General features: G+C 43.8%; 1 protein-coding gene across 4 annotated transcripts in view; it reads right to left on the bottom strand.

The window, feature by feature from the left end:
- Window positions 1–22,971, bottom strand: part of MORN1 (MORN repeat containing 1) — a 185,747-nt gene that overhangs the window by 145,602 nt on the left and 17,174 nt on the right. For all 4 annotated transcript variants that reach the window (XR_011559712.1, XM_070759115.1, XM_070759114.1 and 1 more), the window contains 4 exons: window positions 15,150–15,246; window positions 13,456–13,566; window positions 9,720–9,813; window positions 7,169–7,323 (listed from right to left, as the gene is read on the bottom strand). Coding sequence is in view for 3 of the 4 variants with exons in the window: in XM_070759115.1 (XP_070615216.1) it covers window positions 7,169–7,323; window positions 9,720–9,813; window positions 13,456–13,566; window positions 15,150–15,246 (457 nt within the window). In the remaining variant the exon portion in view is untranslated. The remainder of the gene's footprint in view (window positions 1–7,168; window positions 7,324–9,719; window positions 9,814–13,455; window positions 13,567–15,149; window positions 15,247–22,971) is intronic.

Below are 22,971 nucleotides of genomic sequence, written 5' to 3'. Positions count from 1 at the left end.
GATCGCGGGCGTCAGGGACCCTATACCAGCGAGCCCTGTCTTCAAGGCTACACTCCGGAGAGCAGAGGCCTCTCAGGGACTGAACAGTTGGAGTGCTATACCCTGGAGGGCAGAGGCTCTCATCTTCCAGGAACTCTGTCTTCTTTCTGTAGAAAAGGAGAAAAAAAGGAATTAATTAGAAACAGGCATTTTATTTTCTAACAAAGGAGAATAAAACTCATAGTCCCTACACTGTGACTGAGTTTTAAAAACTGACTGGAAGGGGGCAGTGGTGAGCGGGACATAATAATTATGCTAATTTTTAACTCAGTCCCTGCCAATAAGGCTGAAGTAATACCCACGTTGGACTCTCTGAACAGTGCAGTGGAGAACGTATGGATTGTATAGGAAGGAATGGATGGGAAATAAGTAAGTAAGTAAGTAAGTAAGTAAGTAAGGAAGGAAGGAAGGAAGGAAGGAAGGAAGGAAGGAAGGAAGGAAGGAAGGAAGGAAGGAAGGAAGGGAGTGCTAAAAGATTACACCAGCTAATCAAAGTCTCATTCCAAAATCAAAACCTTTGCCTTCTTCAACTGGATGCTCTTCAGATGTTATCAGGACCATTATGGACCATACTGGTTGAAATTTCTGGTGCTGTTAGAATCACTACTATATTATCAGATTGTGCTATGACCTTACTTATGTATTTAATGCTCCCTTCTCTTGTCTCCCTCACACAACAACAAAAGCAACAACCACCCTGTGAGGTGGGTTGTAATGAGAGAGAATGACTCTCCCAAAGATGCTTTGGTGACTCAAAGAAGACTCTCACTAACTCAACCCTGGTCCCGGTCCAGCTACTTCACTACTACAACAAAGTGGGACGCAAGTATCAATTACAGGCCCTCCTGTTGCCCAAATGTCATTTTACTGTTGTACCAGCTGGATAAAAAGGGAATCTGGCCCCTTTTGGCTTGCTGTAAAAAACCATTTTTTCTCCAAATATCTTTCCGTTCAAAATCAGGACTGTTACAACAGAAACTCTCCCGAAGGGATAACTCCAAAAAACCCAGGCTTGTTTATTTACGATTCTAAATCTTCTGGTGACTTAAAGCAAAGGTTTGTGTGTGTGTGTGTGTCATGTGTTACGTAAGGGACTTATTTATTTATTTAATTTATTCATTTATTTATTTTGTCCAATACACAATGAGAGTTTTAGTGGGTATATATACACACATAGTAAAATACACGATGAAGGTTATAGAGGCGATACTCATAGTAAAATATATCTATGAAAGAATAGAAAAGAAGATATAGTAATAGAACATATCAATGAAAGAATAGAAGAAGAGATATAGGAATAGAAGAAAGGTATAGGAGATATAGAAGAGCAATAGGACAGGGGACGGAAGGCACTCTAGTGCACTTGTACTCGCCCCTTAGGAATCTGGATAGGTCAACCGTAGATAATCTAAGGGTAAAGTGTTGGGGGTTTGGGGATGACACTATGGAGTCCGGTAATGAATTCCATGTTTCGACAACTCGGTTACTGAAGTCATATTTTTTACAGTCAAGTTTGGAGCAGTTAATATTAAGTTTAAATCTGTTGTGTGCTCTTGTGTTGTTGCGGTTGAAGCTGAAGTAGTCGCCGACAGGCAGGACGTTGCAGCATATGATCTTGTGGGCAATACTTAGATCTTGCTTAAGGTGTCTTAGTTCTAGGCTTTCTAGGCCCAGGATTGAAAGTCTAGTCTTGTAGGGTATTCTATTTTGAGTGGAGGAATGAAGGGCTCTTCTGGTGAAGTATCTTTGGACATTTTCAAGGGTGTCAATGTCTGAGATGCGATATGGGTTCCAAGCAGATGAGCTGTATTCGAGGATGGGTCTTGCAAAAGTTTTGTAAGTTCTTGTAAGCAGTGTGAGATTGCCAGAGCAGAAAATTATAAACATTTATTTTGCTTATAAACATTTATTTTGCTTATAAACATTTATTTTGCTTGGAAGAGTAGATACAAAACATCCTAACTAAATTGAAATACAACCAAAACAAGAAATGGTGAAAAAGGACAAGCATTGGGAGGGTGGCCCTACCGAAATAAAACTCTCCCAGAGCCCCAATACGTAGTTTGTTTTTACAACCGCTTGGCTTCTCTCCCTAATTTGTCTTGTGAGTCCGAGCAAATTTAAGATTCAGCTCATGTATTGGCAATGTATCAAGTGATATGGTTAGATGGAATATTACGACTCACAATAAACCAGGGATGATTAAACTCGGGACTCCACTCCCAAGATCTCAACATTTGGGTTTCCATTGAATAATTTTCAGAAATCGCTGGCCTGTAAAATGATACTGACTATTTATGAAAGTGGTGGGGGGAACCACCCAAAAAACGTCAGCTCATCTGTCAGCAAAGTCCTTTGCAGAGGAAAGCCAAAATAACAATATAGGTAGTGAGTGTATATTTATACAAAAAGATGAGTTGGCAGTTTTGACCGGCTGGGATTACAAGTAAAACCTTGAGACGCAATACTGAGTAGGTGGAGAGAAAGGAAGAGAGAGGCCCGTATGAGGTGAAGATGACAAACTTTGCCAAGGGAAGGGAAAGCAAAAAAGAGCTCAGTTTTTCAAAATTGCTTCCCCTTTCCTCTGCTATTTTTTTTCCTTGCATACAGAAAGATTGTGATCCCGCTGTATAGAGTGCTGGTGAGACCACATTTGGAATAATACTGTGTTCAGTTCTGGAGACCTCACCTACAAAAAAAGACATTGATCAAATTGAACGGGTCCAAAGACAGGCTACAAAAATGGTGGAAGGTCTTAAATATAAAACTTATCAGGAAAGACTCAATGAACTCAACCTGTATAGTCTGGAGGACAGAAGGGAAAGGGGGGGACATGATTGAAACATTTAAATGTTAAAGGGTTCAATAAGGTTCAGGAGGGAAGTGTTTTTAATAGGAAAGTGAACACAAGAACAAGGAGGCACAATCTGAGGTTAGTTGGGGGAAAGATCAGAAGCAACAGGAGAAAATATTATTTTACTGAAAGAGTATTAGATGCTTGGAACAAACTTCCAGCAGACGTGGTTGGTAAATCCACAGTAACTGAATTTAAACATGCCTGGGATAAACATACAGTGGAACCCCGACATAAGAGCTGCTCTACTTAAGAGCAACTCGAGATAAGAGCTGGGAGGGGAGAGATATTTTTGTTCTACTTACAAGCCCAAATTCGAGATACAAGCGCCAAGGAGCTGTCTCCTGAAGCCAAATGCTAACTTCCGCGTTCGGCTTCAGGAGACAGCTGCGAAGCGGCGCGCATGTTTTAAAAGGTTGCAGCCGGCCTGGGGGGCTCGGGGGGGTGCTTGCAGCTTTCTTTCTTGCTCTTTTTCTTTCTCTCTTTTACCTTCCCTTCCTCTATTTCTTCTTTTCTTTCTCCTTCCCACCTTCTTCCCTCCCTCCCTCCTTTCATTCATTCCTCTCTTACTCTCCCCTTTCATAAGTTTCCTTGCTTCCTTCCTCTGTTCCTGTCCCTTCCCCCTTTCTTTCTTTCTTTCTTTCTTTCTTTCTTTCTTTCTTTCTTTCTTTCTTGCTCTTTTTCTTTCTCTCTTTTACCTTCCCTTCCTCTATTTCTTCTTTTCTTTCTCCTTCCCACCTTCTTCCCTCCCTCCCTCCCTTCACTCATTCCTCTCTTACTCTCCCCTTTCATAAGTTTCCTTGCTTCCTTCCTCTGTTCCTGTCCCTTCCCTCTTTCCTTCCTTCCTTCCCACCCTCCGTCCATTCATTCACCCATTCCTCTCTTGATCGCTTAAAGCCGGTCCCTGGTGCAAAAAGGGTTGGGGACCTCTGTCCTACAGGATTGGGTGGCAGAGAAGTTGAACATATGTAAATTTAAAAGTTTAAGAAAGTTTACAAGTTAAGTGAAAGAAACTTCATTATTCATTTATATGTACATGTACATTTCTTCATTAAAAACATGTCTTTCTGCATAATTTAGACTAACTTTGTGAGTTTTTTGAGGGCTGGAACCAATTAAAATTATTTACATTAATTCCTATGGGGAAAAGTCGTTCGAGATAAGAGCTGCTCGACTTAAGAGCCCAGGTCCGGAACGAATTAAACTCGTATCTCGAGGTACCACTGTATATCCATCCTAAGATAAAATGCAGAAAATAGTATAAGGGCATACCTGCCAAGTGCCGCAAATTTTGATTACAAGACTGCAGGGATGCTACAGGGGTTACATGTGTGAAAAACAGTTACAAGTCTCTTTTTCAGTGCCGTTGTTAAGTTTGAATGGTCACTAAATGAACTGTTGTATGTCAAGGACTAGCTGTGCAAAGCTCATTTTGCCTGTGCTAAAAGGCAGTCTTCAAACGCGGAGCCAAATCTGAATAGAGCTCTCGTCAGGCCCTTTCGCGCAGGCCGAGTTCTTGTTCCATTAGTTATAGAATAACAGAGTTGGAAGGGACCCTGGAGGTAGTAGTAGTAGTAGTAATAATAATAATAATAATAATAATAATAATAATGATGATGATGACGACAATGATAATAATAACAACAGAGTTGGAAGGGGCCTTGGAGGTCTTCTAGTCCAACCCCCTGCTTGGGCAGGAAGCCCTACAATACTTCAGACAGATGGTTATCCAACATCTGCTTAAAAACTTCCAGTGTTGAAGCATTCACAACTTCTGGAGGCAAGCTGTTCCACAGATTAATTGTTCTAACTGTCAGAAAATTTCTCCTTAGTTCCAAGTTGCTTCTCTCCTTGTTCAGCTTCCGCCCATTGCTTCTTGTTCTACCCTCAGGTGCTTTGGAGAATAGCTTGACTCCCTCTTCTTTGTGGCAACCCCTGAGATACTGCTATCATGTCTCCCCTGGTCCTTCTTTTCTTTAAACTAGACAATTACCCAGTTCCTGCAACCATTCTTCATATGTTTTAGCCTCCAATCCCCTAATCATCTTTGTCGCTCTTCTCTGCACTCTTTCTAGGTTTTCTAGTCCACTGTTTCCCAACCTTGGCAACTTGAAGATATTTGGACTTCAACTCCCAGAATTTCCCAGCCAGGGGAATTCTGGGAGTTGAAGTCCAAATATCTTCAAGTTGCCAAGGTTGGGAAACACTGTTCTAGTCCAACCCCCTGCTTAGGCAGGAAACCCTACAGCACTTCAGGCAAACGATTATCCAATCTCTTCTTAAAAACTTCCAGTGTTGGGTTGAGTTAAGAAATAGAAATAAAAAAGATCACAAACGATATATAATGATTAGTAAAATAAAGAATATAAATATGTAAATATGAATGATTTGAACAGGGACTTTGTGATTGTATGAAATATGAATATTACTGTAATTAATTAATATGTATATTATTATAGGATTTAATGACATATCTGATGTAGCAATGCAGAAATACCGAATGTTTGCTAATATCACATTTTTTTTGTTTGTTGTTGTGTTGGAGCATTCACAACTTCTGGAGGCAAGTTGTCCCACTGATTAATCAATTTCACTCTCTCCCCTCTGATCCGCGTCCGAGTAAACCTCCCTTTAGTCTGGATTCACATACACACACACACCCTGGAAAAGATTAAAAAGGCAGCTATGGTTCTTTTTCCTCCAGCCTGATCTTATAAATCAGGAACTTGAACAGGAATGGAGGAGGTTTTGAGTGTTTTAGCAGCGGAGCGGAGATGCAGGGGAGGTGAAAGGCAGGCTTGGAGTCGGGAGGAATTATCCAATTTGACGTCTTGCCTCCTTCAGTGACAAGGAACCAGAGTTCGAGCGACGCCAAGTTTCGGAGGCTGCCAAAACAGGATAGGGTTGGGCCTAGAGGCTGTCATGCCTTGGCTTGCAACCCAAGTGTCAGCGACCGAGTAACGCCACTTTTCTCCCCCAAGTGGATTTTATTTTTTTTCCTTCTCTCTCTCCTTTTGAAAGACAGGGCGTAATTGTTTGGCAAAAAAGAGCACTTTTCTCCGTCTTAAAAGCAGGCTTGGACTGATCCAAGAACTCCCCCCTCCACGTACTCTCCTGCCCTGAAGCTGTTTCATACATGATACCCCCCCCCCCCACTTTCAGGAATTTGGAAATCAAACTCTCTAATTTCTCCTGAAGGATGCCAGTGCAAACTTCACAGGCGCCCTTCAACTCTTCTAACAGCCGTCCATTAGCATACAAAAGGCTCCACACATTTCTCCCCTCTCCCAAAGTTGTTTCTTAAACCTTGCGATCCAACCTATGTCCTCTTGGATAGTTTAAAGCCCAACTAGGAAAGATTTTTAAATTACCTGTATCATTGTGTGTTTGTATGCAGGTTTTTTTTAACAAAAAAAATGGATTACAAGTTTTTGTTAAATTTATTTGCTTCCTATCTCATTGTGAAGCTACACTTAGGTGGTTTTCAATAACAAAATGGAAGAAAATGTGTAACAGGCCAGAGGTAAAATAATAGTATCATAAAACCTGGCATCGGACCAGGTTATCTCCGGGACTGCACGAATCCCAGCGACCAATTAGGTCCCACAGAGTTGGCCTTCTCCGGGTCCCGTCAACTAAACAATGTCGTTTGGCGGGACCCAGGGGAAGAGCCTTCTCTGTGGCAGCCCCGGCCCTCTGGAACCAACTCCCCCCAGAGATTAGAATAGCCCCCACCCTTCTTGCCTTTCGCAAGCTTCTTAAAACCCACCTTTGTCGTCAGGCATGGGGGAATTAAGATATTCTTTCCCCCTCGGCTTCCACAATTTATGTATGCTACGTTTGTATGTATGACTGGTTTTTTAAAATAAGGGTTTTTAGCTTCTTTAGTATTGGATTGTCGCACGTTGTTTTTATTACTGTTGTTAGCCGCCCCGAGTCTACGGAGAGGGGCAGCATACAAAGCCAATAAAATGAAATGAATGAAATGAAAATAAACAATGGAAAATGTATAGTATAATAATATGATACCCAAAAATGGATGGGTGGAAAGCAGAGAGGAAGGGGAGAGGTTATCTTATCAAGCCGATGAATGAAATGTATGTTTGTTGTGTGAATGGGAGCGAGTGATTGGAAATACATTGGGGTTCTTAAATTGGATTTCAGATGTTTTTATTGTCTTTTTCATATGTTGGAAGCCGCCCCGAGCCCTCAGAGTAGGGTGGCATATAAATCCAACAAACAAACAAATACCAACTTTGTCTTGGTTATACTTACTACTGTCTTTTGTTTCAGGTCCCGGCTTTTTTTCCTGGGAGGTTACCACTTCAGGCTTGGCGTGTCCTGATTGGCTGGAAAGTGAGGGAACATCTTGCAGGGGTTGGTTTGCAGATGTGGCTGTCATCAAAGGGTAACCTGGACTCCCAAACTTGCTGCCCAAACAAAAAGAAAAAAAAAACCAGGACCAAGAGTGACTTGGCCGCAGATGTTAGGCTGCAAGCCACAAATGCAAGGCAGCTGATGGGATGTGAAAGGTCCAAAGGTTCCCTGAGATGGAAAAGGGAAGCTGGCCAGTTCTAGAGAGGCAGAGGGCTTTCTCAGTAAACTGTTCCCCAACAGAAGACAGAGACATAGCAATAGCACTTGGACTTATATAGTGCTTCATAGCCCTCTCTGAGCAGTTTACAGAATCAGCCTCTTACCCCCAACAATCTGGGTCCTCATTTGACCCACCTCGGAAGGATGGAAAGCTGAGTCAACCGGGAGCCGGTGATGAGATTTGAACTGCTGACCTGCAGATCTACAGTCAGCTTTATACATAAATCTATATCCATCCTACGACAAAATACAGGAAATAGTATAAGGGCAGACTAGACGGACCATGAGGTCTTTTTCTGCCATTAATCTTCTACAGGGTGTGTTTCAAAAGTAATGCATTTTTTTTAAAAGAGTAATTTATTGAACAGATTTGCACAAACACTTAAAATTCTTCACAGTACTGTCCTTGGGCCTCTACACATTTTTTCCAGTGACTCTGCCATGACCGGTACGCGCCCTGGAAGGTGTCTTCGGGGAGCTCTCGCAAGGTCTTTGTCACGGCTGATTGGATCTGTTCTATGGACGAAAAACGTGCCTTGCCACAACGCGCTACGAGTCTGCGAGTTCCTGGCCAAACACCAGGTGCCAACGCTGCCCCACCCCCCCTATAGTCCTGACGTCGCCCCAGCAGACTTCTTTTTGTTCCCAGCCCTGAGATGTCCCAGAAGACGCCTTCCAGAGGGCGTACCGGTCATGGCAGAGTTGCTGGAAAAAATGTGTAGAGGTCCAAGGACAGTACTTTGAAGAATTTTAAGTGTTTGTGCAAATCTGTTCAATAAATTACTTTTTTAAAAAAATTGCATTACTTTTGGAACGCCCCCTGTGTGTTTCTATGCTTCTTGTCCTGCCTTCTCTGGAGAATAGAGTTTCCACTCAGGGTTTTTAGAGCCCAATCTACGTAATAAGATGGCAGTACAGTGGGGGGGTTTTCTGGGAAAGCATCAAAGTACTTCTCTCCGATGTTACAGCCTGTGCAGATTTTCAGATTTTCGCCTCTGGGTAGGCAGGAAAGTGAGTTCCAAATTCAGCTAAACCGGGGCATAAGCCACAACCCAAAGTGGCTCGGATCGCAGGAGAGATTCGCAAGGTGGCTACGGCAAAGGAAACGCAGATAATAGGCCCACTGAGCCAAGGTAGCCAGCCGTTCCTCCGGACTGAGAACACATTCGGAATTTGGAAAGCACGGGGGCTGAGTGCAGACCCAAAGTGCTGCCAAGGGAGAAGCTTCTATTCATAAAATATCCATCACAGTGAGAACGGTTCCCAGCCGCCCGCCAGGAAACATTCCTGGAAACAAATATTGCCAGACAATAGTGCACAGCTTGGCGCTGCTCCAGTTGTTTAATTATTTTAATTTTCAAAACCTTTTTAAAAAAGGCAGGCGGGCCAGGAGAGCACCCCGAGGCTCGTAGGCACCGGGTTGCCTACCCTGGGGAAAGCAATGGTTGGTTTCAAGAGTGGCCTGCTGGCAAAGTGACAGCGGCCCAGTTCATGCAGATGCTAAGCCATCAATCATAGCTTACAAGCCGTAAGGTTGAAGCTGACCTCAAATGAAGGGTATGAAACATATGAAAAATGGTTGCAGGAACTGGGTATTTCTAGTTTAATGAAAAGAAGGAGTGATGAGGTAAGAGTCTTCTAATATTTGTGGGGCTGCCACAAAGAAAAGGGAGTCAAACTACAGTGGTACCTCTACTTACGAACTTAATTCGTTCCGTGACCAGGTTCTTAAGTAGAAAAGTTTGTAAGAAGAAGCAATTTTCCCATAGGAATTAATGTAAAAGCAAATAATGCGTGCGATTGGGGAAACCATAGGGAGGGTGGAGGCCCTGTTTCCTCCCAGGAGATTCCTAGAGAGGCCCCACAGAGGCTTCTCCCCACCTTTTCTGGCCTTGTTTCCTCCCAGGAGATTCCTAGAGGCCCCACTGTAGTATCTTAACGAGGTTATGGAGGTGTGTTTGAGGAGATCTGGTAACCCACTTTGAGCCTATTGCAGACGTTCAGATGCGTACTGTCCCTCATCCGATGGCGTTGCTTGGGTTTATTTGAACCCTGTGACTCATGTTTGCCAATCATAGTGCAAGGCTTCACTGAATTAAACATCTGCGTCATATTCTGATTAAGCCTAACATGGTTTGGAAGCCCTGGAGCTCCAGAATGCATCCACAAAAAAACAAATTGTAGACTAAAAGCAAGAGACAAGACACTCGGCTTTCTCTCTGCCACTTACAGAACCTGCTGCTTCTCAGTAGCTTCCAACGATTCATGGGAGCTGATGATCTTTTTGATCCTGGCCGTAATTTCCAGCAATCGACCCTTTTCATCTAAGAAATCAAAGAACAAAGCAAGAGAAAACCATGATTTCATCTCCTGCTCTGTAGCTGGCTCTGAGGGTCAAGGTCAGGTTCTACAAAGCAGCAAAGATCTCTTGGAGCATCACATTTGGGAAACTCCTAAGCATGAGTAGAAGGTTAATTCTCTCCCTGGAGTCAGCACTCTGTAAAAACATCCATCCATCCATCAACAGCAACTGACATGTATTTTTGATCCTGGGATCTTCGGACTGTCACCTGCAACCTTCTCAGGAAATTGCTGAGAAGCAAACATGGGGAACCAGATTTCAATAGCAACAGCGTTTTTCAATAACGTTTAGACTTACATTGCTTTTACAGCCCTCTCTAAGCGGTTTACAGAGTCAGCCTCGTGCCCCCAACAATCTGGGCCCTCATTTGACCCACCTCGGAAGGATGGAAGGCTGAGTCGGCCTTGAGCCGGTGGTGAGATTTGAACTGCTAAACGACAGCTAGCAGTGAATTGGAGGAGCCTGCAGTGCTGCACTCTAACCACTGCGCCACCCCAGCTCTTTACTTTGCTTAATGACAGCCCAAGGATTTACTTAAGATGCTATGATGTTAGTTATAATGAGCCGAGGTGGCGCAATGGGTAGTGCAGTACTGCAGGCCACTGAAGGTGGCTGCAGATCTGCAGGTCAGCGGTTCAAATCTCATCACCGGATACTAGATTGACTCAGCCTTCCATCCTTCTGAGGTGGGTAAAATGAGGACCCAGATTATGGGGACAATATAGGCTGGCTTTGTTTTTAAAAGTGCTATTGATAACATGTTGTAAGCTGCCCTGAAAATCAAATCAAATCAAATCAAATCAAATCAAATCAAATCAAATCAAACCAAACAATAAACTAACTAACTAACTAACTAACTAACTAACTAACTAACTAACTAACTAACTAACTAACTAACTTCCATGATTCATTTAACCATGGCAAAACCAGGTTGTAAAATGGGACGTGACTGATTTTAGAAACATAGCAATTGAGATTTGGGGCTGAAGTGAGGTTGCAAATCAAGTATTAACTATATAAACAGACAGTAAAACCCACTCCGTCCTAGGCACTGATGATGCTACCTCGTTTGCTAAAGAAACGTCTTCAAGGAAAACAATGGAATTCGGAGAGCACCATGCCTTTTATACTGGTTTTGAATTTCTCCCTACTTAATTTTCAACAGATCTTCGTTCTCAAGAACTAGGGTGGTGGAAGAAGACCAAAAAAAAAGAAAAAAGGATCAGTCTGCCAGAGTCTATCTGGAAGACACATGCAACTGAAGCCCAACAATAAACTTCACTGTTCCCAGGACGATCTTCTATCATTTGACAGCCCGTTTCCGATGCTCTTTTAGGACAACCCATCTTTCTCTCTACGCTTCTACCACGTCTATATTTCTATGTCAAGCAAAGCATGTGTCCGCTCAAATGCTACAAGCCAAAGATGGAGGAAGATCGTTTTCCCACGGGACAAAACCAAGAACGCGGTCCAATTTTATTTTTATTTTAAAAGGGAGAAGAAAGAAGCAACACAAAACAGCACATTCAACCATAAGCCCGCAAACAAAGCTGTCACCCAGGGGGAAAAAAACCTGTAGGCAGCTAACAATAATTTAATTGCCACCACCTGCTAAAAGGCAGCCTTGACTTCTCAGGCAGGAATTTAAAACGAAACAGGTTAGAAGATCCATGCGAGTTTTCTGCAATCAACAGAAAACTTTTCTAAAGTCAGAGATTTCCTTGGAGCTTTAAAAATATTCTTTTTTCCACCCTCCAGTTTTTTTAAAATAGCAATCAATAACTAGCAGAGAGCTAAGATGGACTCTTAGGAACAAGCATGGCTGTGGTTATCGGGGATTAAGAGGAAATTCGTAATATGGAGAAACATGATGAGGAAGTCTAAAGGATAAACCTCCACAGGATCCTAACAAAGAGCCTTTGAGAAAGGAGGCTGCTTAGGTACTGAGTGGGAACAGAATTGATTCTCTGGAGCCTCTCGTAAGACAAATGAGAATCTTGTTGTTATTGTTGTTTTAAAAAATGAAGATGATCTAGGTTGATTTTGGCTTTGAATTGCCCGCTGTCTTAATCTGGTCATTTGTACACAGGCTCATTGTTACTCTGATTTTAGGAAGTGGAAAGCTGTGGAATTGTTTTACCTGTGAAGAATGAAACTTGGGCAGGAAATGTGGGAAAGAAAGTATTTGTGTCTGTAAACCTGTGACTGAAAAATGCATCGGTCTAAAAAAGTTTGGATTAAAAACAGTCCTGCTGTAATTTCCCACAAAGCTACCCTTTTGCATTCTTTCCTAGGAAATGCCACTGTTCCATAATGGACACAAGGGGTTACAGATACTGTTTGTATGTATGTACATGGCATTGGGCCAGAATACATCCGGAACCGCCTTCTACCGCACGAATCCCAGCGGCCGATAAGGTCCCACAGAGTTGGCCTTCTCCGGGTCCCGTCGACCAAACAATGTCGTTTGGCGGGCCCCAGGGGAAGAGCCTTTATTTATTTATTCAATTTTTATGCCGCCCTTCTCCTTAGACTCAAGGCTGCTTACAACATGTTAGCAACAGCACTTTTAAAACAGAGCTAGGCTATTGCCCCCATAATCCGGGTCCTCATTTTACCCACCTCGGAAGGATGGAAGGCTGAGTCAACCTAGAGCCGGTGATGAGATTTGAACAATTTCGTTTGGCGGGACCCAGGGGAAGAGCCTTCTCTGTGGCGGCCCCAGCCCTCTGGAACCAACTCCCCCCAGAGATTAGAACAGCCCCCACCCTCCTTGTCTTTCGCAAATTACTTAAGACCCACCTTTGTCGCCAGGCATGGGGGAGTTAAGTTATCCTTTCCCCCTAGGCTATTACAAGTTATGCATGGTATGTTTGTGTGTATGTTTGGTTTCTTATAATAGGGTTTTTTTAGTTGTTTTTATTAATTGGATTGTTCATGTTGTTTTACCACTGTTGTTAGCCGCCCTGAGTCTGCGGAGAGGGGCGGCATACAAATCCAATAAATAATAATAATAATAATAATGCATGCATGTATGCATGCATGTACGTACACTGCTCAAAAAAATAAAGAGAACACTCGAAGAACACATCTTAGATCTGAATGAATGAAATATTCTCATTGAATACTTTGTTCTGTACAAAGTTGAATGTGTTGACAACATGTGAAATTTATTGTCAATCAGTGTTGCTTCCTAAGTGGACAGTTTGATTTCACAGAAGTTTGATTTACTTGGAGTTATATTGCGTGGTTTAAAGGTTCTCTTTATTTTTTCGAGCAGTATATTTAAATGGGTTTGCGGCACATTTGACAAATTTTCATGAACAGCATCTGAAGGCAGGAGAAGAAACAACAGATGGAAACTAATCAAGGAGAGAAGCAGCATGGAATTAAGGAGAAACTTCCTAACAGTGAGGACAATAAACCAGTGGAACAGCTTGCCACCAGAGGTTTTAGAAGCTCCATCACGGGAAGGTTTCAAAAAGAGACTGGGCAGCCACTTGTCTGAAATGGCGTAGAAATGAAAAGGGCTATTTTTCTTGTCACCCATATAAATTATTTTACGAAGTGTTGCAAAGGTTTTTTCCCTAAAGAGCATTCTTACTTTTAGAAAGTTCTCCTTGATCGCTGTACATCTGGACATGAAAAGTAAGCACCGATCCTGCATTCATGTCAATCACCTCTGGTCCTGTAATGGCCATTGTCTTCGCTTGCCCTGCAAAATATTCAACAGACCTTGGTGGTTAGTGCTCCCGAAAGGACAAGCTGGGATATTTAAACATCATTCATTTGGGACGGGAGATTGGCAAAATGATTCTCAAATGGGAGAGCCTCGAAACGCGAGCAATTAATAGAACCTATTTTGTAGAAAGGTATACAGGGGTACCTCTACTTACGAACTTAATTCGTTCCATGACCGGGTTCTTAAGTAGAAACGTTTGTAAGAAGAAGCAATTTTTCCCATAGGAATCAATATAAAAGCAAATTATGTGTGCGATTGGGGAAACCACAGGGAGGGTGGAGGCCCTGTTTCCTCTCAGGATATTCCTAGAGAGGCCCCATAGAGGCTTCTCCCCACCTTTTCTGGCCGTTTCCTCCCAGGAGATTCCTAGAGAGGCCCCACGGAGGCTTCTTCCCACCTTTTCTGGCCGTTTCCTCCCAGGAGATTCCTAGAGGCCCAACGGAGGCTTCTTCCTGCCTTTTCCAGCCCTATTTCCTCTCAGGAGATTCCTAGAGAAGTTCCACAGAGGCTTCTCCCCACCTTTTCTAACCCTGTTTCCTCCCAGGATATTCCTAGAGAGGCCCCACAGAGGCTTCTCCCTGCCTTTTCCAGTTACAGTTTCAGAGGCTTGGGGTTTGTAAATGGAAAATGGTTCTTGAGAAGAGGCAAAAAAATCTTGAACACCCGGTTCTTATCTAGAAAAGTTTGTAAGTAGAGGCATTCTTAGGTAGAGGTACCACTATATATGCGTTGTTGTCTATTCTGGTCTACTTCAAAGAAAGCTTCATTTCTCTTAAGTTTAGGGGAGGAAATTAGTTTCATAGCAACTTCCACTGGTTGCGTAAATCATTTTTTCTTTTTAGATAGAGGGGCCTTGGCAAACCTGACTAGGTGTTTGTGTGATCTTTCTGTTCCTATTTATTTTATTTTGATTTCTAGGCTGCCCTTCTCTAGAGGACTCAGGGCAGGTTGCAAGATAAAATCGGATACAAAATATAAAATTTACGAAACCCAAACTATAAAACCTAAGTCTAAAACCCCAAACAATAAAAACCATTCAACAAATTCCTCTAATCACTGTCATACTATCAGCTGGAGCAGAATGTCAGTGCTCAACGGCCCTTGCCTGCCAGCAAAGGTGTTTTTTTTAAACCTTTTGAAAGGCCAGGAGGGTAGGGGTGGTGCGAATCCCTGGGGGGAGTTGATTCCAAAGGACCAGAGCCGCCACAGAGAAGGCCCTTCCCCTAAGCCCCGCCAGGTGGCATTGTCTAGTTGACGGAACATGGAGAAGGCCGACTCTGTGGGATCTGACCAGCCATTGGGATATGTGCAATTTGATACTATTTCATTACATGAAGACCACACCCTATGCCTTTATGATAACAAACAGCTATGCTGCAAACAGCTTCCTCTCCCTGGCCTGCACAACTCCCCCACCCCCCATCGTCGTGACTTCGCTGCTGCTTTTCAATTCTTCAGTTTGACAACTTTGAAGAGCAGAATTGAGACCGGTACTACTCAAATCAAACCAAGTGAAAGGTGGAGCGTTATTCTCTGCATAAATCCAGAGCACGTACCAAGCGGGGAGCCATTATGCCAGAGGCCGTCGTAGATCACGCCCGAACAATGCATCAGGCAGCCTTGTCCATTGAACATATCGTTTCTCCATTGTCCCTTCAAACAGATAAAAGGGGAGGGGGAGAGAGAGGATGAATGAATGAATGAATGAATGAATACAGTAGAACAAAAGATAGAAAGAAAGTATCGGGTTTCAAACTTGGATAGCAATTCTAGAACAGTGATGGCGAACCTGTGGCACGGGTGCCACAGGTGGCACGTGGAGCCATATCTGCTGGCACACGAGCCTTTGTCCTAGCTCAGCTCCAACGTCCATGTGTGTGCCGGCCAGCTGATTTTTGGCTCACACGGAGGCTCTGGGAGGGCGTTTTTGGCTTCCAGAGAGCCTCCAGAGGGAAGGGGGAGGGCGTTTTTACCCTCTTTTGGCTACAGGGAAACCTTTGGAGCCTAGGGAGGGCAAAACACGAGCGTACTGGGCCCACCACAAGTTGGGAAACAGGCCATTTCCAGCCTCGAGAGGGCCTCCAGGGAGGCAGGGGTGGCTGTTTTCACTCTCCCCATACATTGAATTATGGGTATGGACACTCACGCATGAGCGATAGTGCGCGTGCATGCTCTTTCGGCACCCGAGGAAAAAAAGGTTTGCCATCACTGTTCTAGAAGACGAAGAAGGGGAAATATGTCCAAGTGGGTGACTATACAAAAGCCAAGAGTGCGGCTAGTCGGGTCTCTTAGAACGGGGGGTCTCCAACCTTGGCCACTTCAAGCCTGACGGACTTCAACTCCCATAATTCCCAGGCCAGCAAAGCTGTGAAACTCTTCAAGTGGGAAAAGCAGGCGAGGAAGGGTTGGGTGGGAGAAAGGCCACCCAAAGAAACACCCAAAATGATGCTATTAATGTGATAGGACAGAGAAGCGCATTCGTGGGCTCCCAACAGAGAAAGGGGCAGCACTGAGGGATGGCTTGGCCTGATCTATAGGGCCTGTACAGGGCCTGATTTGATTCTGTAATTTAGAATAGAATAGAATAGAATAGAATAGAATAGAATAGAATTCTTTATTGGCCAAGTGTGATTGGACACACAAGGAATTTGTCTGGTGCAGATGCTCTCAGTGTACATAAAAGAAAAAGATACGTTTGTCAAGAATCATGAGGTCTAACACTTAATGATTGTCATAGGAGTCAAATAAGCAATGAAGAAACAATCAATATTAATAAAAATCGTAAGGATACAAGCAACAAGTTACAGTCATAAGTGGGAGGAAATAGGTGATAGGAATGATGAGAAAAAAAACTAGTAGTAATAGTAGTGCAGACTTAATAAATAGTTTGACAGTGTTGAGGGAATTCATTCATTCATTCATTCATTCATTCATTCATTCATTCATTCAGTTTCTAGGCCGCCCTTCTGAGACTAAGGGCAGTTTACAGCATAAATTACATATTTAACACAGAAACCAGAATTAATCTAAAACAACCCAATCTTGTAAAAAAAAACAAAAAAACCTTAAAAACAATTTCCTCAACCAACGTGTCTCACACACTAATCTGTCATACCAATCATCCAATCCATGGCAGGGGCTAGAATAAGATGACCAGTTCAACAGCCCCAGGCCTGTTGGCACAATGTGTTTTCAAGTTCTTCCAAATTATTTGTTGTGGCAAATATTATTTTGGTGTGGCTCTTTCCAGCATGGAAGGCCCCTGAGCTTGTCCTTGGAGATTAATAACTCTTGCGACCTGAGACCGGGTTGCCAATTGCAATAGAATAGAATAGAATTCTTTATTGGCCAAGTGTGACTGGACACAGAAGAAATTTGTCTTCGATGAAGATGCTTTCAGCGTACACAACAGAAAAATATATATTTGTCAAGAATCATGTGATACAACACTTAATGGTTGTCATAGGGGTCAAATAAGCAATGAAGAAACAATCAATATTAATAAAATTCTTAGGATACAAGCAACAAGTTACAGTCATACAGTCCTAAGTGGGAGGAAATGGGAGATAGGAATGATGAGGAAAAAACTAGTAGAAATAGAAGTGCAGAGTTAGTAAAAAATTTGCAAAAGCCTAGAGTGCCACAAGGGTCTGTTCTGGGTCCTAGTCCTTTAATATGTTTGTGAGTGACATAGGGAAGGTTTGGTAGGGAAGGTTTGTCTATTTGACGATGACTTTAAAGTGTGCAATAGGGTTGATATTCCTGGAGGCGTCTGTAATATGGTAAATGATTTAGCTTTACTAGATAAATGGTCAAAGCAATGGAAACTGCAGTTTAATGTTTCCAAATGTAAAATAATTCACTTGGGGAAAAGGAATCCTCAATCTGAGTATTGTATTGGCAGTTCTGTGTTAGCAAAAACTTCAGAAGAGAAGGATTTAGGGGTCATCAAAATGAGTGAGCAGTGTGGTCGGGCGGTAGGAAAAGCAAGTAGGATGCTTGGCTGCATAGCTAGAGGTATAACAAGCAGGAAGAGGGAGATTGTGATCCCGCTATATAGAGCGCTGGTGAGACCACATTTGGAATACTGTGTTCAGTTATGGAGACCTCACCTACAAAAAGATATTGACAAAATTGAACGGGTCCAAAAAGATGGGCTACAAGAATGGTAGAAGGTCTTAAGCATAAAAAGTATCAGGAAAGACTTAATGAACTCAATCTGTATAGTCTGGAGGACAGAAGGAAAAGGGGGGACATGATCGAAACATTTAAATATGTTAAAGGGTTAAATAAGGTTCAGGAGGGAAGTGTTTTTAATAGGAAAATGAACTCAAGAACAAGGGGACACAATCTGAGGTTAGTTGGGGGAAAGATCAGAAGCAACATGAGAAAATATTATTTTCCTGAAAGAGCAGTAGATCCTTGGAACAAACTTCCAGCAGACGTGGTTGGTCAATCCAGAGGAACTGAATTTAAACATTCCTGGGATAAACATAGATCCATCCTAAGGTAAAATACAGGGAATAGTAGAAGGGCAGACTAGATGGACCATGAGGTCTTTTTCTGCCGTCAGTTTTCTATGTTTCTAGAGAAGACGACCACAGGGACCCTTGTGTGAGATTAGGTTTGTGTTGTGTGAGATTGTGTGACACATCCGCACGGCCCGAACGAGAAACTAGAAAAAACAAAGAGAGCTAGAAAAACCTCAGTGTGGGAGGCGATTCTCTCTTCTCTCTCAGCCGAGTCGCTTCACCAGTCAAGAGGCAACTGCACGTGGCAATTTGAGACACCGGTGGTGATTGTGGGAGGGCGGCGCATGCGTTGGCTGCGCAGGAGTGTGACAGCCAGGATTTGGGCGCTCAACGGCTGACGGAAGGGTGGCTCTCGTGTGGAACAAAGTGCTACTATGACTCTAAATTTATCCCAGCTGCCAGCAAATCCCAGATGGATCCAAAAAGACTCAAAAATCCTGCCACCCGCTCCCTCTCTCTCCTTCTTCACGCTCACAACAAGTGTAGTTATTTTGTCAAGTACATATTTGTAATACAATAGATGTGCACTCGTGTGCATGTACGTGCACCAACTCGCCTTCTCTGGGGAAGAGCCTTCTCTGTGGTGGCCCCGGCTCTCTGGAATGAGTTCCCCTCAAAGATCTGTACTGCCCCCACTCCCCCTGTTTCTGTACACTTTTAAAGACCCACCTCTGCTGGCAGGCCTGGGGCCATTGAAATTTTAACACCTTGCCCCACCCAATGAATGAATGGATGATGGGTGATGTATGAATCTGTTGTTAACTTCTAATGATGGGGATTTGAATCTGTAAATTTTATTAGATTTCTACATCTTGTGAGCTGCCCTGCGTCTCAGGAGAAGGGCAGCATAGAAATCAAATTAATAATAGATAGATAGATAGATAGATAGATAGATAGATAGATAGATAGATAGATAGATGATGGACAGATGGACGGACAGAGATAGATAGATAGATAGATAGATAGATAGATAGATAGATAGATAGATACAAGATGGATGGATGGATAGATAGATAAGATACGAGATGGATGGATAGATAGATAAAGATGGATGGATAGATAGATAGATAGATAGATAAGATACGAGATAGATAGATAGATGGATTGATGGATGGATGGATAGGATTTCTGGCTGGGGACGAGAATGAGAAGATGAGCAGGAGTTTGTGTGTGTATGTGTGGGAGGGGGACAGGAGGTCCTGGGGGCTTGTATCCGAATCCATTCTGACGCCCTTAGCCCGTCGAAAAGAAGGCAGCCACCTCCTTGAGAGCTAGGCAGTTGGACTGGAGGATGCGCAACCCTCAGCGACAGACTGAATGTGGGAAAAGAGCCAGACGGCGCATCGCCCGTGTTCTTTTCGTCACAAGCCTTAATTTGTATCAACCTTTTTTTTGGGGGGGGGGAGATAAAAACCCCCCTGCACGCACACTGAAAAATGCTTCGCGCTTCTTCCCACGTTTATAGATTAGCTGAATTGCGGGCTGCTGCCCGACATAGAACGTGGCTCCTTTTTCCGTTAAAATCCCCTCCATTGAGTTATTTTCCCAGATGGCAAGAAGAGGGTGGGTGGGTAGAAGGGGTGGGTGGGTGGTTTAAATGTTTCCAAAAGTTGCTTAGCAATGTAACACGGGGGAGGGGGAGAGTCTGGAAAGGCTGACGTTCCCGTAAGCGTCCTCAGCGCTCCCAGTGTGGCGGATGGGGTGAGAGAAGGGCGCCGAAAGGACAAACCACTGCAGCGTACAAAGGACCCCCTCGGGACAGGGTGGGGTGGTGCTTACAAACCCCTCCGGATTAAAAAAATAGGAAGGAGAAAAAGAAAAAAAGAATCCGCAAAGCAGCAGCCGCCAGCAGCCGCAACCTTTTCAGTAGCTGGCAATCTCCCGCTGCGGATTTCCAATTAAAGTCAATCAATCGTTGGTTTCCATCTGGTCTTTCCCAACACCAATTAAAGGTCAAGCGAAGGCTCTAGGCACGCTTGCTATCCGCTTGGGGATGGGCTCCAAGGCACGCTTCTTTCTCACCCACTCCACCTCCCAAATACACACACACACACACACACACGTTTAATCAAGGAGCAGAGAACCATGGAGCAGAAGGAGAGGTCAAAAGAGGGCTGAATCTCCAGATATGTCTCCTGACTTCTTATTTGACCCCTATAACAATCCTTAAGTGTTGTACATCATGATACTTGACAAATGTATATTTTTCTTTTATGTACACTGAGAGCTTATGCACCAAAGACAAATTCCTTGTGTGTCCAATCACGCTTGGCCAATAAAGAATTCCATTCCATTCCATTCTAAATTATAGAATCATATCAGGCCTTGGTCTGCCTGCACCTAAAGCAAGCCACCCCTCAGTGCTGCCCCTTTCCTTATTGGAGCCCACAAATGTGTTCCTCTTCTCTGCCCTATCGCATTAATAGCATCGTTTTGGGTGTTTCTTTGGGTGGCCTTCCTTCCCATCCACCCACCCCTTCCTCGCCTGCTTTTCCCACTGGGAACGGGTGAGGCAGAAGACGGCCCCGTAAATAATCTGGTCCTCTGCCATGTAGGGCTTTAGGGGTAATAACCAACACCTTAAATTTCAAGAGTTTTAGAGATTTGGGGGACATCATTAGTGTGAGACCAATATGAGGGAGGGGGAATCCAATCTGTGGGTGCTGCAAAAGGGAAGATCTGCTTCCTAGTGCATGCCATAGTTTATTTACCTGCACTGGATGTATTGGATCCTAATCTATTGGATGTATTAGGACATTATGAGGAGAGCCCTTCACCTGCCTAATCTTACCCATTGGGCAGGGGAAAAAATAGAGACAATTCCTCTTTTCCACTTTTCTCTCCCATTTTTCTTAAAGCAGCCATTTTCCTTTGTTCCAAATATATGTAATCTGGTTTTTTGTTTTGTTTTTTAAAGATGGCCAGCTGCCTTGGTTAGTTCGGCTTTCGAATCCTTAAATGGAGATATAAATACATATTTGCAACTAACTGCATTAAGAACCATGAATGGGAAACTTACCATGCGGCCTCACTGAGAGAGAGAGAGAGAGAGAGGCAGCTGTACGGTATTGTCTTTGGGGCAATTATATGGTTTTCCCCAGCCCCCTGGTTTTGATGGGTAAGATGCACGTGAAATATTACACACACACGCACACACACAGAGAGAGAGAGAGAGAGAGAGAGAGAGAGAGAGGGAGAGAGAGATAGTGTTATCTTTCAGAACTGCGCGCTTGCGAATAGCAGCTTGGGAGTCTCTCTTGCTTATAAATAAGCAAAAGGTGTTGTGAAATTAAAAAGGCAAGAAACATGCATTTAACTTTTGAGGAAGCAATTTTCACTTAATTGATGGTGTTTCTGGTTCCTAACCGAGCAAAGCTATTATACCTCTTATTGCAATTAATTTCGGATCATTTGTCTGGAAGCCTCCGACGGCGCTATCGTTTCCATAAACTCGCTCGGATTGATCCCGCCCACAAACCAGACGCCATTAAACCGGCTGCGACCCCATCGCACCTTCAACCTTTCCTCCAAACTCTGATGATGGGGGTGGCAAATGGGGAAACATCTCAATTATTGCAATGCGCTCTGCATGGGGCTACAAGAGAGACTGCAAATAGTCCAGAATGCAGCCGCGAGAGCTGTCATGGGTACGCCTCGGTACACCCATACAACACCTACGCTCCGCGAGCTGCACTGGCTTCCTATTAGTCTCCGGGCACAATTCAAGGTGTTGGTTATTACCTATAAAGTCCTATATGGCTCAGAGCCAGATTATTTACGAGACCATCCCTTGCCACATGCCTCCCAGAGACAAATAAGAAGACAGAGTTGGCCTCCTCCAGGTCCCGTCAGCCAAATGATGCAGGCTGGCAGGACCACGGGGAAGGGGCTTCTTTGTGACTGCCCCGACTCTATGGAACCAACTACCTCCCCGAGGTCCGTACTGCTCCCACCCTACTGGCCTTCCGTAAGGCCACGAAGAGCTGGCTCTACCAGAAGGCCTGGGAGGGGGGGGGGATGAATTGTACATCTTTCACGGCCAAACTGTATGAATGGTGTGTATGCATGTGATTATGTCTGTTTTGATAAACGGGTTTTTATTACAGGGTTTTAGTTTTAGATATTGTATTCGACTTCTCTTATTGCTTTGTACCTTTTTGTATTTGTAATACTGTATTATTATTTTGTAAGCCACCCTGAGTCCTTGGGGACTGGGCAGCATAGAAGTCGAATAAATAAATGAACAAAAACTCTGTCCTGCCTCCAGCTGCTTTCTAGGTGTGTGGAGGCTACATCCCTGTAATTTCCACCTTCAAGGATGGGAGACAGCGGGGACCTAATTCAGGAGCAGGTGCCCATCTCCTGAAAATATTGGGCATGTCAATCTCTCTGTCCCGCTGCCTGAGACTATTGTGCTCATTGCTGGCTTCGGCGCGCAATTCTCCTCCGCTAGCAGATGCTCCGGGGGCATTTTCCTATCCGCTGCTTCTTTTGTGGTATTTGTACATCTTTGTGTATTTTGGCTAGGCCACGTCTTTTCTTTTCCCCCGCCCCACCCCCTTTCAAAGGAAGACCTGCTGCTTGAAACACCTGTCAGCAGCACCGGAACAGGTGGGTTGCCTTATGGGCTTCCATCCCACCTGCAAGGAGAGAAATGTTGTCAGAAAATGGGAAGGGAGGGGAGAGAGAAGGATGGTGGAGGAATGTCACGCCACTTGTTCTGCCAAGGGAACAGCCGCGGCAAAGGATGGAATTTGGGAAAAAAGCGTTGAAAATGCTAGCGGCTGGTTAAACGCACGATGCTAGAGGCCTGGTTGGTTTGTGTCTGCTTTGCTAACACAAGCCT

The sequence above is a fragment of the Erythrolamprus reginae genome, chromosome 8 (assembly GCF_031021105.1).
Source record: "Erythrolamprus reginae isolate rEryReg1 chromosome 8, rEryReg1.hap1, whole genome shotgun sequence".
Lineage (NCBI taxonomy): Eukaryota > Metazoa > Chordata > Lepidosauria > Squamata > Dipsadidae > Erythrolamprus > Erythrolamprus reginae.
This window is presented reverse-complemented; position numbering and strand designations above follow the sequence as displayed.